At 32.8% G+C, this 15,797-nt stretch overlaps 1 protein-coding gene across 3 annotated transcripts in view; it reads left to right on the top strand.

Annotated features, from left to right (window-relative positions):
• The window catches only part of LOC144852535 (poly [ADP-ribose] polymerase 1-like), a 67,546-nt gene that overhangs the window by 21,889 nt on the left and 29,860 nt on the right, over nucleotides 1-15,797 (top strand). For all 3 annotated transcript variants that reach the window (XM_078710409.1, XM_078710408.1, XM_078710410.1), the window contains 5 exons: nucleotides 197-392; nucleotides 6,362-6,490; nucleotides 7,983-8,066; nucleotides 8,701-8,823; nucleotides 9,827-9,961. In XM_078710409.1, the coding sequence (XP_078566535.1) occupies nucleotides 197-392; nucleotides 6,362-6,490; nucleotides 7,983-8,066; nucleotides 8,701-8,823; nucleotides 9,827-9,961 (667 nt within the window). The remainder of the gene's footprint in view (nucleotides 1-196; nucleotides 393-6,361; nucleotides 6,491-7,982; nucleotides 8,067-8,700; nucleotides 8,824-9,826; nucleotides 9,962-15,797) is intronic.

Below are 15,797 nucleotides of genomic sequence, written 5' to 3'. Positions count from 1 at the left end.
CAACCAAAAACCCATTGGCTGGCAGCCAATTTGACTTTTTTTTTTTTTCAGGTAAATTTTTTTTTTCAATCCAATTTTTGGTCAAAGTGAAAAACTATGAACATGAAAATGGCATTTTCAACCCCAAAAAATGTTTTAGAGGGACAATATATCTTGATAATAGCATACTAAACACAAGTTTTGTTGTGCTTTTTAGGTATTACCTTTTTAGGTCATGGGGGCGTGTTGGAACCGCAATAGGGGGCAACAAACTTGTGTCCTTTTCTACTGAGAACAAAGCAATTCATGATTTTTGTGAACTCTACGAAGAAAAGACAGGCAACAGATTTGGATGCAAGAACTTCAAGAAACAACCAAATAGATTTTTCCCAATTGATATTGACTATGGAGAGGTTAGTATAATACCATACTCAAGTATAATCCCTTACTCAAGTATAATCCCATACTCAAGTATAAGCCCTTACTCAAGTATAATCCCTTACTCAAGTATAATACCATACTCAAGTATAAGCCCTTACTCAAGTATAATCCCATACTCAAGTATAATCCCATACTCATCTTCGAGTATAATCCAATAATCAAGTATAATCCCATACTCATCATCATCATCATCATACACGAGTATAATCCCATACTCATAATCAACATCGAGTATAATCCCATACTCATCTTCATCATCTTCGAGTATATAATCCAATAATCAAGTATAATCCCATCATCATCATACATGAGTATAATCCCATACTCATCATTATCATCATACACAAGTATAATCCCATACTCATCATCATCATACATGAGTATAATCCCATACTCATCATTATCATCATACACAAGTATAATCCCATACTCATCATCATCGAGTATAATCCCATACTCATCTTCATCATCTTCGAGTATATAATCCAATTATCAAGTATAATCCCATCATCATCATACATGAGTATAATCCCATACTCATCATCATCATACACAAGTATAATCCCATACTCATCATCATCATACATGAGTATAATCCCATACTCATCATTATCATCATACACAAGTATAATCCCATACTCATCATCATCGAGTATAATCCCATACTCATCTTCATCATCTTCGAGTATATAATCCAATAATCAAGTATAATCCCATCATCATCATACATGAGTATAATCCCATACTCATCATCATCATCATACACAAGTATAATCCCATACTCATCATCATCGAGTATAATCCCATACTCGAGTATAATCCCACCCCTTATTTTAAGCTGAATTCTGATTCATACCAAGCCCACCTGGGATTCTACTAGATCATGTAATATGGTAAAAATATACATTTCCATGTCGCATATTTATTGTTTCATATTTATTTTCTATTTAAAAGTTTTGTTTTTCCAAGAGGGCTCACTTCAAAATTCTTAAAGTATGACAATGTATTAACATAGAGGGCAGTCGACCTGATATGTTTAATATTTAGCATTTGGTGGTATTTTATAGTTACTAAACTGGCCAGATAAATTTGTCATTAATATTCTACTCCTTGTAGAAATGTATGTAAGAGTACCAATTTTCCTCAAATTAGCATTTTCCTTCATTTATTTTTCACCTTTCATATTTCAAAGCATATTGTTAAGGAATAACAACAGAATGAATAGTATGAAATTTAAATTTCAAGAATCATAGTTTATATATAAGTAGTTTCAAAAAGTTATTAATTTTTGTATAATGCTTTATACTGGGTGACCAGTGGGCCAAGTTATGATAAGTGGCTGTGATTTCATTGAGCTTTTTCAACTTCATTTATTTGAAAACAGTAAAATATTGTACATGGTTTGAAATTATTCACATAAAAATTTAGTAAAATACAGATACAATACATCGTTTAAAATAGAAAAAATACAGATAAAATATAGCGTTTAAAATACAAAATACAAGCAAGATTGGTGTGTGTAACAGTATAGCATAAAATGATCAACGTTTCCATGTTTATTTAATTGTCTCATTGCAGTAGGGAGAAACGAATTTCTCATTCTATTGGTTTCCAATAGGTGGCTAAATAAAGGTTAAATGTAAAAAAAATAAAGAAGTTGAATAATTTCAATTAATTAAGATACTAATATAAGTCCAATACTCATTATTGATTATGATAACAAATTTGCACTTGCTAAAATTTGAATATATAGTATTATAATTAATCTTATTATTGTATCGATTTCAGATCATTCAGTTTATTTTCTTAACAAAATTGTGCTTCAACTAGATGACATAGTTTGTTTATTTGTTTTTTTTTCTTTGCAAAACATGCTGTAACCATGGCCAGAATACTTAATTCTTAATGGTTTGGTGGCGTTGCTTTAAATTAGCACTCGCAACTGTCCTAGATCGCTAAGTGACTACGTCCTTTATTTACAAATTAGTACTTTCGCAAACGACGACTCTTCGCACGCTCTATCAATGTGATTTCAACAATTCTGTTCGAGATAAGTGTTTTAAGGGTTACATACTTCCTTATTTATCATCAATTAGTCACCACGGTAACAGTGAGTGTATTCATAGACAACACACTTCAGATAAACAGGTTTCTTTTTCTTTATAAAAGACTACCTTTTACCAATTCTTAATTTTCTTAATTTATTAATAATTTTTGTTATATTAAGTTATTATTATATGAGTTATTCAATTACATTATATGACCGAGTATAATCTAATGCTTTAATATAATCTCATGCAATTTAGACTAAATTAGGACACAAGAAATTAATTAAATTCCATTGTTAATAATACTAATATAATCCCAACCTTCTAATTTCCTCAATATCAAGGGATTATACGAGGTCAATTTTTTTATTCAAGATTAAAGATGTATTGTCCCCCAAAAACATGAAAAATGAAGATTAATTATTAATCAGACTTTGAATAGGTTATTTTGTAGTTTTAATAAAGTTAATCACTTCCGTAGAAAAAAAAACGGAAAAAAATAATGTTTTCACTTATAAAATAACATAATAAATGGTTAAATTCTACCAAAAATTCATTGGCTGGCAGCCAATTTGACCGGCAGCCAATTTGACCATTTGTTTTGCTTTAATTTTAATTTTTTTTTCAGGTAAATAAATTTTTTTTTAATCCAATTTTTGGTCGAAGTCAATAACTATTATGTGACATTAAAATGGCATATTCAAAAAATAAATTAAAAAATTATTTTTCAGGGGGACAATACATTATTAAGGAGACCTTCCTAATAACAAATATTGCAAACTATCTGGAACCCACGATAAATAGCAACATGAAAATCTGCGCATCTATGCCTTAACAAAAACCCTGCTCATTAATATATAGTTCTTTCTTGCATGAAAATCATAGGGCACAAAATATTTTAATTAAATGACTGTCAAAGGAAGTATCATTAGCAGTACTGCATCTTTATTAAAAGTAAATTTGTCTTCTTTTTGCATTTCATTTCATAATTTCCTGTCTTTGATTAAATCCTTTTCTTACCAAATTACAACTTGATCTATCTATCTAAATTCTTTAGGTTTTGAATTGAAAACAATAATGGACTGTTAATATTAAGAATATATAGACCTTAATTATGCTGTAATTGATCGAATGAAATGATACATCAAATGTTATATTTGTGCTTCCGCTGGCGGCTAGAAAGTCATATTCTTTGTTTTTGTGCTTTCTGTAGTCGCATATAAAATAGATTTTTTTATAGCAGAAAATTATTTCACCAGCCAGCTAGGCCTTGCCAGACTAATCTAGGCCAGGCTAGCAGGCGTAGCAAGATGTGAGGCCTAACTAAAAATGTACAGTATATACAGCCTGTGCGATGTTTAAATAAAGTGTAAATTAAAATATCAATTTTCTTGTATTTTCTATCAATAAAAACAGTCGCTGCTGTAGGGGGAATGCATGTGTGTAGCTGTCTCACACAGCAGAGTTCCTCACACAGCAATGGCTTTGTGCTTTGTTGTTGTTAAATTGCGCCCTCAATGTAAGAAAATGATGACGTCATCGGTCATTTTAAGCGTACGTAAAATCAGGGTACGTAAAACATAGGTTCTCCTGTATTATAAAATGACACAAAAAGCATCCAAAGCTGAAGACGTATTTACAAAAATATTTATAAATCTAAAATAGTGTACTGAAAATACTGATAAAAGCATTGTGTAATTTTAAAAGTTTGGATTTTTTTTTTTGTTGAGTTCGTAGAGTTTTTGTCAGATCCCAAATTGAAGATAAATAATGATTAAGATTTTTATTTTGGTTTTTCTTTTGTGGGTTCAAACCAAAGACCCCTAATTTAAAATGTCATGTTTTTTATAAAAATGTTTCCTAAAGTAGTTTATTAATCAACATACAGTTTCCATGTTGGGTCAATGTCAACAACACAGGAAACGCACCCCCCATAGTTTACGATTCCAAGCTGTTTGATCAGTTTTACAAAGTATTTATCTTGACATCTTGACCCCAAAGGAGTTGGTCTAGTTTTGCAGAAAAAAGTCCAGTAGAAATTGAAATACTTGGCCGCCTTTCACAGAATGGGAAATGTATCTGATGATCTAAGAGCTTGGGGATTCTCTGGTTATTTATTAAAGATATTCCTTATTTTCCTGATGAAAGATGTCGAGTATATTTCTTGCTTTCTCCTCGTAAGTCTGTCTGTACCATATTTATTTATTCTTTATTTATTTTGACTTTTGACATTTTCAGTAATATAGTACAGTACTGCTTTTCAAAATGTTCTGTTTAAAAGTAAAGACAAAAAATTATAACATATATACAGAAAAATAAAAGCATAATTGAAAGATATATACAGAACAATTAAAAAACTTTTGTATAAAAGACATACATACATACAAAATAAAATATAAAAGTAGATATATGTAGGATCATTTAAGTTGATATAATTTTGAATTTATAGATATTTTTCCCCAGTTACTTTTGTTCTAGTTTCAGTAAAAGATTCCACTCCTTTGTTGGTCTGTATTTAAAGGTACTTTTACCTTGAGCATTTTTCCATTTTGGTGTTATTAATGTTTACAACTTTGGCTACGGGTGCATTTAGGGTAGAGGGAGTCTGAGAATATGATGGTGAATGGCCATTAATGCATTTGAAAGTTGTAAATAGTAGATGTTCCCTCTGTCTTTCATTTAGTGTAATCCAATTAGATATTAGTGATACTCACTGTCTTTCTCAAAGGTGGCACCCTGTTCACAAGACAAACATACACACAAATATACATACATATACACAACATGTGTTATGGACACATTTCTTGCATATTATAGATTAGAGGAGATTTACAATTTAGCATCACAGGAAAGTTATCTTTTATAACCATAATATTCACTTATTCCGCTATAAAACGGCAATACAATTTATAAAACCATTTATTGTAGTTACGCAAGATTAGATGACGATAGGGATTGTCTTGGTCAATTAACCCTTATTTTCCTTTATAGGTTTTCTAATTTAAAAACATCTGATTTATATGTCAAAGCCATTTGAAAGATTGTGCAGATTTGTTTATTACAATATGAATATGCCATAATACAACAGTTGTGGACACTTGTTAACCAATACTGTATGTTGTGGATGAATGCTTCTGTGGCTATGCCAAATATTATTATAGATAAATAGAAAGTTGTGTTGTGGGTATATTATAGGGCCTTTCAATTTGTAACGACAGAACTAGATCAGGTCAATCGATGTTGTGGGCAGATTAGACCCAGTCAATTTCACCCCCCTGATCCCTCACTGTAGACTGGTAACAGTACATTCAATCTTTATTCTACACGCAACTACATTTATATATTGTACATAATTGTAGCTTGTCATCTTAGTTTTTCTACCATACTGAAACTCGCATGCTCACATAATTTAAGTATGTTGTTCTTTCTTTCTGTTCACCGAAGTTTGTTGTTGATTGATACATTATATTGAAAGTTGATTGATTTTAAAGGAATTGATTAAATTTAATTCTGCTTTATTCATAATTTCAATCTTGAATACATTTAGTTTTGACAGCTTTTTATTTCATTACTTTCACTCGTAAATGAAATCGGTACTTTGAGACATTTAAGTGTAAGAGTTACGATGTGTTTTCGTGATACATTAATCATTTGTAGATTTGATTTGTTAGATAAACCTGACATGTAATAATTCAGAATGCGTGTAGTGGTAAAGTTTATGTTTTCTTAAAAGTATATATAACAAGCCCTGTTAATCCCCATGTTTAAGTCGAGCCCTGTTAATCCCCATATTTAAGTCGAGCCATGTTAATCTCCATATTTAAGTCAAGCCATGTTAATTCTTAAGTCAAGCCCCTTAATCAATCCTCATTAATCCCCATTTGTTTTTTTAGGAGGAAAGCAAGATTCGCTCATTGGATTCTCATGGCGATACCAAGTCAACTTTACCAGATGAGGTTCAGAACTTGATCAGGCGCATTTTTGATGTTAAACTAATGAAGCAAACACTTCTAGAGTTTGAGGCAAGAAAAAATTAATTAATTAAGGAATATTTTGTATGTTTTTAATACATTTGAATAAATATAGCATATAATAGAAAAGAGCTTGAGATGAGAAAATTCAAGCTCAAATTCTGAGAGGTTGTATCATACTATATTGCTTCGTTTGTGCCCTAAAGACATTAAAACTGCATGAAGATTTTAAATAACACTTTACACACAGTATATGTAATTTTAATAATCACTTACACATTCAGTTTGTGTTGTAATTTGGGAAATAACATTTTGTTGTTTTACATCGTTCCTTCTATATCTTCCCCTCCCTGCCCCTCTTCCTCCTGTAGTGATATCACTGCACCTCCATGTAGTGATATCTCTGCCAAATTTTGTCAGAAAGTGATACTAGATGCTTATTTTGCTAGTTGTAGTCTGTGTTGTAAATTTATAACGCAAATTCGTACCTAAATCAAGATTATTTATATGCAGATTTGAATGTAATTAGATTGTTTATCGATCTTGATGACAGCTTTTCAATTTACAAATCTGACTATAGCTTTCCATTGGGGAATATCTTGTTAACAGTTATTTCTACATATTAAACAAATTTGTTCACACTCCTCAAGAATGGAATAGAATTTAGATATGTGTGGGTGCATCCACGCTGAATAAGTTATGTTTGTCTGATGATCATTCATCAGCCTCCAATTGATAAGGTTAATCATCCTACTGTCTGCTAGCCTTGTGATGAATGTCCAAACGCAGTTGTAAAGTACACCAACTAGAAAAATAGAAATACCTGTCCAGCCTTAAAAGGCATTTTACAGAGACAAGCGGTAACAGTAATAAAAATATAGAATCAATGTTATTTCTTATGACCATTTACACAACGCGCGGAACAGACAGGTTTTTTTCCACTGAGTATAGATACAGGTTATATGTTGGACAAGCTATGTGGTTTGCCGCTTACTGTTACCGCTTGTCTGTGTAAATTGTCCTTAACAGCGCTCATTTAAACTCAGTGATAAATTTTTTCCCTTTGGGGAGAAGTTACCCAAATGGTAAGCTTATACAAGGTGGTACAGATTTTGATTTATTTCTCCTCTTTACGCTGGATGACATCTTCAGACTGTTCTCCCACAAGCTTACTCTCCAATTATTGGTGATGTAACCCTTCCACAGGTCAGGATTGAACTTCGGACCTTGATATTGAAAGGCAAGCACGTTAACCACCACCAAGCTAGGTACAGTTCCATTTAATACAAGTTTTAGCCTTAAACAGCCATCACACCAACCCATTTTGAATATATGCATCTATTAGTATTACTTTCAACGCTGTATTTCACCTTAAAAAAAGTCTGTCCTCGGGGAATCGAAACAAATTCTCTCCGAGTACAATTAGTCTAAATTTGATTAATTGTCCCTGATGGTACAAAAAAAGGAGACTTTCAAGTTATATATGTAAATGACATTTACATTTGAACATTTTAATTTAAATGTTTGTTTTTTTTCTCTCTAGATTGACCTTCAAAAGATGCCTTTGGGGAAACTTTCAAGAAAACAGATTGAGAATGCTTACGCTGTTCTCACTGAACTCCAGAAGGTAAACAAGATTTCTTAATAAATTTTCAAAAAACTTGTGCAAAACTTTTAATGCATGGACGATTGCACTCCAGTGACATTGCGATGCAAAATATAGGACATTTTGTTATTAAGTTCAGCAGGGCCATAGCCAGCATTTTATTTTACAATTTTTATGCACTTTAGACAAATTCAAAATCCTGGATCTGACACCTTAGTATTTCACAATGTAAACCAGTCAGGGTAGGTTTGGTTAAGGGAAACACTCTTTAATTGAAATACTTGCATTGTCATTGACTTGAATTGTTATTTATTTAAGTAGGTAATAGAAATAACTTACTTGTGGGATCCGTGAATGCCTGTCCTATAAATACAGTAATGAACGAGTGAGTGACCGAGTGGTTAAGACAGTGGAACCGTAGTTATGTAGCCATAACATCGGCAAGGGTTCGAGGCTCACTCACTCCATGGTTCTGGTGGAAGAATGTCAAGTTTTCTTGAACTGAAACCGTCCAGTGTCTCATGTGCACTTTAAAGAACCGAGTACATCTTTCAAGACGAGTAGGGGGTTACCCCAGTGTACTAGTGGGCCCTCTGGGAGACCAGTATAAATAAATAAATAATACAAAACATAATAATATGGTTTTTTTTCCCAGCATGTTGAACAGCACGCAACAGCAACGGCCCTTCTGGACGCTTCAAACCGATTCTATACTCTGATTCCACATGACTTTGGCCTTCAAAAGCCACCGATTATTGACAACCTGGACGTGATTAAGGTTTGTTGTTTAATTATTGGTTGCAGGGGTGTGAATTTTTGGCCATTTCAGCTGTTTTTATTTAATTTGGATAGCTTTCAAAATCACACAAGTACATTTTAATGTGGTGTTATCACCTAATTATGCCCAGTTCCAGCTAAAATTGTTCTGATTTTTTTATACCCCTGCGGTTGGATTCCCTCAATGAAAGGTGCTTTTTATTAAATTTTGATATTTAAAATTGTTGATAATTTGGATATCTTTCTTAAATTACACAAATCAGTTAAGAACATTTTAGTATGATGTTATCCTAATTATGCCCAGTTTCAGCTGAAATTCCTACAGTTTGATTCACTCCAAAAAAAGGTTCTTTTTATCAAATTTAATACTTAAAATTGTTGCATATTTTTACGTTATTTTAGTTATTGTTGGTTGTTATAAGAATTCTCTATTCCTAATTACTATGCTAACTTTGCAGACAAATAACAGAATTTAAAAAGTAAAGGGTTATTAAACTTACCTCAATACATCCTTCTTAAACAGCAATTAGACTGCAAGTCAACTTTAATGTGAATTATTATAGATATTCTTATGTCATTGAACTTGTTTAATTAGAGCCCAATGGTCGTAAACGTAAATGGCTTTTTAGAAAAAAGTTGGTCTCATTTGACCGCATAGTAGTAAATAAAGATGAATTACATTTGTTGAATTAGTTTTCAGAATGTTTTAAACTTCAAACTTAACTTTTCTAGATATTTACAGTTCCTTTAAATAACAATTTAATTCAGTAATTCACTCACGTAAGATCTTTATTGTTAAACTGTTTTCTGTATAATCTCAAATATCAGGTTGCCAAAATGGCTTAAAATAAAAAAAAGCCAGACATTGAATTAAAAACCATTGAAATAATAGTATAATAGTATCACAGAGAGTAGTCTAATAGTTTAAAAATGTTGAATCATTATTTTTTTGTAAAAATATTTCCAATTATGGGGGCCTAAAAAAGATATTTTTATTTTTTCAGAGTAAGAGTGAAATGTTGGCTAATCTTTTGGACATTGAGGTGGCCTACAGCCTACTGAAAGGCGGTAGTGAGGGTGGTGACGAATCCAAGGACCCAATTGACATTCACTACAACAGCCTCAAATGCAAAATGGAGGTAAGTCTTATGAGGTTTCTGGAAAATTGGATCCCAAAAAGTTTTATTCAAAATGTCATCTTCGGATTGCAAATGTTTAATGTGTTTATGTTGCACTAAGAAAGATACCCGCCCCAGGACAGTTCAAATATAGTTTACAACCATCCCAGTATAATTCCCTGTCATTTTGATACCCCAAGTGTATGGATGTATGCAATAGAAAAAAAGTGTATAAAAAAACAACCCTATAAACTCTCTCTTATCATAATATATAGTACTACACTAATGACAATATCAATCTCTTTATTCATAAAAAAAACACATGTACAAATATAATAAGGATAAATACATTTAAGTTGTAACTAATGAAATTTCAGTTGTGTATTCATGTATACTACTCGCACAAGTCTTTAAATCCAATTGATCTAGCCTTACACCACCCTCCCACTCTTTGTTTACTTAAGCTCTGTCTACACTATCAAACTTTATGTAACAAAAAAAATGTGATGTGCCCATTTATGGACATGATGATGTCATATCACTACCATATTTGGACATATCACACTTTTTTAAACTAGTTTGATAGTGTAGACAGCTTTAGTTTTTAAATCCAATATTTTGATCTAGCCTTACAACACCCACCCACTCTATGTTTGATTTAAACATGTTTTTTTATGTTTATTCCATCTTATCTTTTTATAACTAACATCTTAATGACCCTTATCTCGCAGTGTCCGTCAACAACATCTATATATATATATATATATTAGAGTATACATATTTTTATATTCTATTGATTGAAGATTCCAATATTTCAGAGTTTAAAAGTGCATACATCATGAGAAATCAAATTTTCCCATTATCTACTAAAGCCACAAAATAAGCAGATTTTATTTTCATAATAATAATTATATGTATTTTTTTCTTATTTGCACTAAATTTACTCAAGGCCCTCATAGGTGGAATACTAAATAGTAACCTCTTCAATGACATACTTCAACCCAAAAGGCTCACGTAATGTCCTTGGCAGTCCCTATACAGGCGCCTGTTTTCTATCCATGACAAGGAACAGTGTGAACTACACTCTTACTCATCTTGATGGAGGTTTTTTTTTAAAGTACCCAAGGGCAAATAGTGTAAACAGGGCCTACAGTTATAGCAAACAAACTTGTTCTACCACCAGAACTATGGAGCGTGTAGGCCGCGAACCTGTGCTACTAAAAGCAATGCTTTAACAATCCCTGTCCCTGCCTTAAGCTTGGTTCCCACTAGGACGTAACGCAATGACGTAAGCGCGACTTAAGCAATTTAACCAATCACAAGCGATGGATTATCCAAATATTCGCTTGTGATTGGTCAACTCGCTTGCATTGCGTTGCATCCTAGTGTGAACCAACCTTTTACCACTCAGCCATTGACTTATTTATTTCATATAACTTATTTAGGCATTATAATTACTGTGGATTGCTAAAAGGGAACGTGATTGGACGGTAGTAATCCATTCACACGATAAACACGCAATGATTTTGTTGCAAACTTTCAACTTCGATCAGAAAGCTTTTTAAATGTAGATTGATCCATTATGATTGATCTACTTAATTTGTTTGAAATGCAAGGGAGTTGGTAATGAACCAAAAATGTCAATAAACTCTAAAGTTCATATAGGTTTCAAATGAAACATTTAATTAAAAGATGGTGTTTCATCCAAAAATATTGACTATCATGTGTAACGTGTATCATTTTCAGGAGTTTTTGCTGTGTCTGGGATGTTTTTAATAAAGTTTGATAGCTTTCATAAATCACGCCGATCTGTTGTGAACATTTTAATGGGGGTTCACCCCCTAATTATGTCCAGTTTCAGTTGAAATAGTTCACACCCCTGGACTGTAGTAGTCAGGCAGAATAAGATGTGATTATACTATATCTGAATCTGTAAGAGTGTCATTTTAATCCATTTTGCAGTTTCAAAACCTGCATGTCTTCAGTGAAGTAATAATAGTATAAAACTTTAGAGTTTAGATTGTAGAATATTGTAAGTTGATCAAGATCAACTCTCTGAATGTGAACATAACTCAATTCAATTCATTCAATAGACATTTATTTACAAAATCTGAATACATACAGTAGGAAAACAAGAAACAGGATTGTACAGAATTATAAAAGTATATCAGAAAATGAAGGCAAAAGCCCAGAAAGATGTTTGTAACATCTTGTGTTGGGCGAGCCTTAACACAAATAAAAAAGAAAAGAAATGCATTGAAGAAAATCATAATAAATTTCATAATCTAAAATATGAATAACAGAAAAAAAAAAAAATCTGTTGGTACTGCAGATCGAGACATGACCGATTAAAAAATATTTAATAAGTAGAAAAGGTGTATTTTTTTAATTTTGAGAGAAGTATCTTAGGGGAAGCAGATTTTAAAATGGAGGGTGGTAGGTTGTTCCATAGGGTGGGTCCAGAGTATCGAATGTTATGTTGGAAAAAATTTGTTCTATGGGAGGGTATAGATAATTTATTTTTAGTACGTGTGTGATGGGAATGATAGAAGGAATTGGAAGTAAATATATAACAAAGATGGTTAGGAAGGATGTTGTTTAAGGCAGAGTAGACAAAAATGGTTTGTTGAATTAAGTTGATATCATTAAGTTTGATGAGATTAAGATTTGAAAATAAATGAGAGGAATGGGAAAGCGGAGGCGCGCCAGATATAATTCTGATAGCCTTCTTTTGGAGGGTATGCAATTTATTAAGGTTTGTGGGGTATGTGTTGCACCAAACAATATTACAATAACTCAAATAGGGAAGAATCATAGAGCAATACAGGATGCGTAGGATATTAGGGGGTAAATATGAAGACAAACGAAAAATAATACCAAGGCTTTTGGAAATTTTGTTTTCAGTTACACTAATGTGTGTTTTCCACGTCAGGCCAGAGTCAAGATGGACACCTAAGAATTTTGCTGATTGAACAGAGGGGATGTTTATATTTTCAATGGTAATATTGTATAGTGATGGGTCAACATTTTTTAACTTCTGGGGAGTCCCAAACAGGATGAAGTTACATTTTTTATGGTTTATAGAAAGTTTATTAGCAGCAAAGTATTGGGACAACATCTCTAGGTGGGAGTTGGTAGTATTAAACAGAGTTTGGATTTCAGGGTGAGAATAAGTGACAGTTGTGTCGTCAGCGTATAGGTAAAAATCAAGTAATGGGGAAGAAAGATAGATATCGTTAATGTACAGAATAAATAAAAGGGGACCGAGTAAGGAGCCTTGGGGAACACCACAAGTTACATGATTGAAATTAGAGATTGAATTGGAGAATTTTGTGCATTGGACACGATTAGAGAGGTAACTTTTGAAGAGATTTAAAGCAGGGCCACGGATTCCATAGTGAGATAATTTGAATAAGAGTATATTGTGATCAATTGTATCGAAAGCCTTGGAGAGGTCTATAAAAATTCCTAATGTGAGGTGACGGTCTTCGAAACCATCAACAATTTTATTAGTTAGGTCGATTAGAGCGGATGCAGTATTGTGGCTTTTTCTAAATCCAAATTGTTTTTTGTAGAGAATGTTGTATTTATTTATGAATGAGGACGTACGTTCATAAATCACTCTCTCCAAGGCTTTCGAGAAAATTGAAAGAATTGAGATAGGACGATAGTTGGAGAGATCAGATTTGTTTCCGGACTTATAAATAGGAGTAACGCGCGCTATCTTCATCCTGTCTGGGAACACACCATTAGTTAAAACAAGATTAAAAGTATGGGATAAAGGGAAGGAGATCAAATTGGCGACATATTTAATGGGTTTAGTTTTAAAATCGTCAATGCCAGGGGATTTGTTTGTTTCAAAGGATGTGATAATTTTTATAACTTCCGTCTCATCAACTGGATTAAGAAATAAAGAATTATGAGTTGGATTTGGCAGAAAGTCTTTAAATGAGTTGTTGACATTGGGAATTTTGTTAGCAAGGGAGGGACCGATTTCTACAAAGTATTTGTTAAAAGCATTACATATTGTATTGGGATCTTTAGTCAGTTCACCGTTACAGTTGATAGAGATATCAGAGTTTCGATTATTGGGGTTTTTGAGTAGTGAATTGATGGTTTTCCAGGTTGCCTTGATATTATTTTTATGTTTAATGAAAGTGTCCTTGTAATGTAATTTTTTTAGCCAGTTTGACCAAAGTATTTAGTTTATTGCGAAATTTTTTGTATGTTTTTTCATTGGCGACAGAAGGACAGTGGAGGAATTTAGAATAAAGTTTCTGTTTATATTTAACTGAATTTAGCAATCCATTAGTCATCCAGGATTTTATTTATTTTTTTTTTTTTTTTGATTTTTGGAGGGGAAAGTGTTTATTATAAAGTGATTTTAATTTATTGTCAAAATTGTTATATGCAGTGTTGGGATCGTCAGTATTTATAACTTCAAGCCATTGTTGTGAAGCCACATCAATGCGAAAGTTTTCCAGGGATGTATAGTTTATTTTTCTAAACTCATGAATTTCTTCCCCATCTGAGCCAGTTGGAATATTATTAATAAAAGAAATATTGAAAACAGGAAGATGATCAGAGATATCACAATACAGTAAACCACTTATGTTGTGATGATCGAACTGATTTGTAAAAATGTTGTCAAGCAGAGTAGCAGTGGTTTTAGATATACTAATGCTTCATCATGATTAACTTGGGACAAGAATAACATGTTTTTCTGCAGAATTTATCATATCAACTCTTTAGTATGCACATCACCCACATTATTATTAGAATACTTAAAATAAGACTCAAGAGGAAATGTTGATGTTTATATGAATACAGGATAGGCCTACATTTAATTCGAAAACAACATATCAAATTACAAAATTTAATTTGTCTTTAGTAATAAAATCTCTTTACAGCAGTAGCCAATAAGATCTAGTTACAAATTAAAATTAGGGTGGTTTTGTTTTTTTCCATTTTTTCAAGTTGAAGATTTCAAAGAATTAAGAAATAATTCTGCATTTCCATATATCACACTGTGACAGACAATTTTACTTTGGTATAAGCCTACCCTGGTTTAAGCCCAAACTGTGGTATAAGCCCTCTCTGTGGTATAAGCCCTCACTGAGATATGTCCATCACCCTAGGGTATAAGTCTTCCACCTACAACAACAACAACAACAATTTTCCATTCTTGGGTAAAAGTCCTCTCGCAATATCATTCATCCACCCTGTGGTACTGTATAAGCCCACCTGTGGGTATTTATAAGTCCTCCATCCTGGGGTATAAGTCTTCCACTCTGTGGTATAAAGTCCTCTCTGCAATATCATTCATCCACCCTGTGGTAGTGGTACTGTATAAGCCTACCTGAAGGTATTGTAAGTCCTCCACCCTGGGGTATAAGTCTTCCACTCTGTGGTATTAAGTCCTCTCTGCAATATTATTCATCCACCCTGTGGTACTGTATAAGCCTACCTGGAGGTATTGCAAGTCCTCCACCCTGGGGTATAAGTCTTCCACTCTGTGGTATGAAGTCCTCTCCACAATATCATTCATCCACCCTGTGGTATTGTATAAGCCTACCTGGAGGTATTGTAAGTCCTCCACCCTGGGGTATAAGTCTTCCACTTTGTGGTATAAAGTCCTCTCTGCAATATCATTCATCCACCCTGTGGTACTGTATAAGCCTACCTGGAGGTATTGTTAGTCCTCCACCCTGGGGTATAAGTCTTCCACTCTGTGGTATGAAGTCCTCTCCACAATATCATTCATCCACCCTGTGGTATTGTATAAGCCTGCCTGGAGGTATTTATAAGTCCTCCATCCTGGAACATAAGCAATTTTCTTTATGTTTCTGATTTTATT

This window comes from Antedon bifida, chromosome 9 (genome assembly GCF_963402885.1).
Source record: "Antedon bifida chromosome 9, ecAntBifi1.1, whole genome shotgun sequence".
Taxonomy (NCBI): domain Eukaryota; kingdom Metazoa; phylum Echinodermata; class Crinoidea; order Comatulida; family Antedonidae; genus Antedon; species Antedon bifida.
Note: the sequence above shows the minus strand (reverse complement) of the source record. Positions and strands in the feature narration are given on the sequence as shown.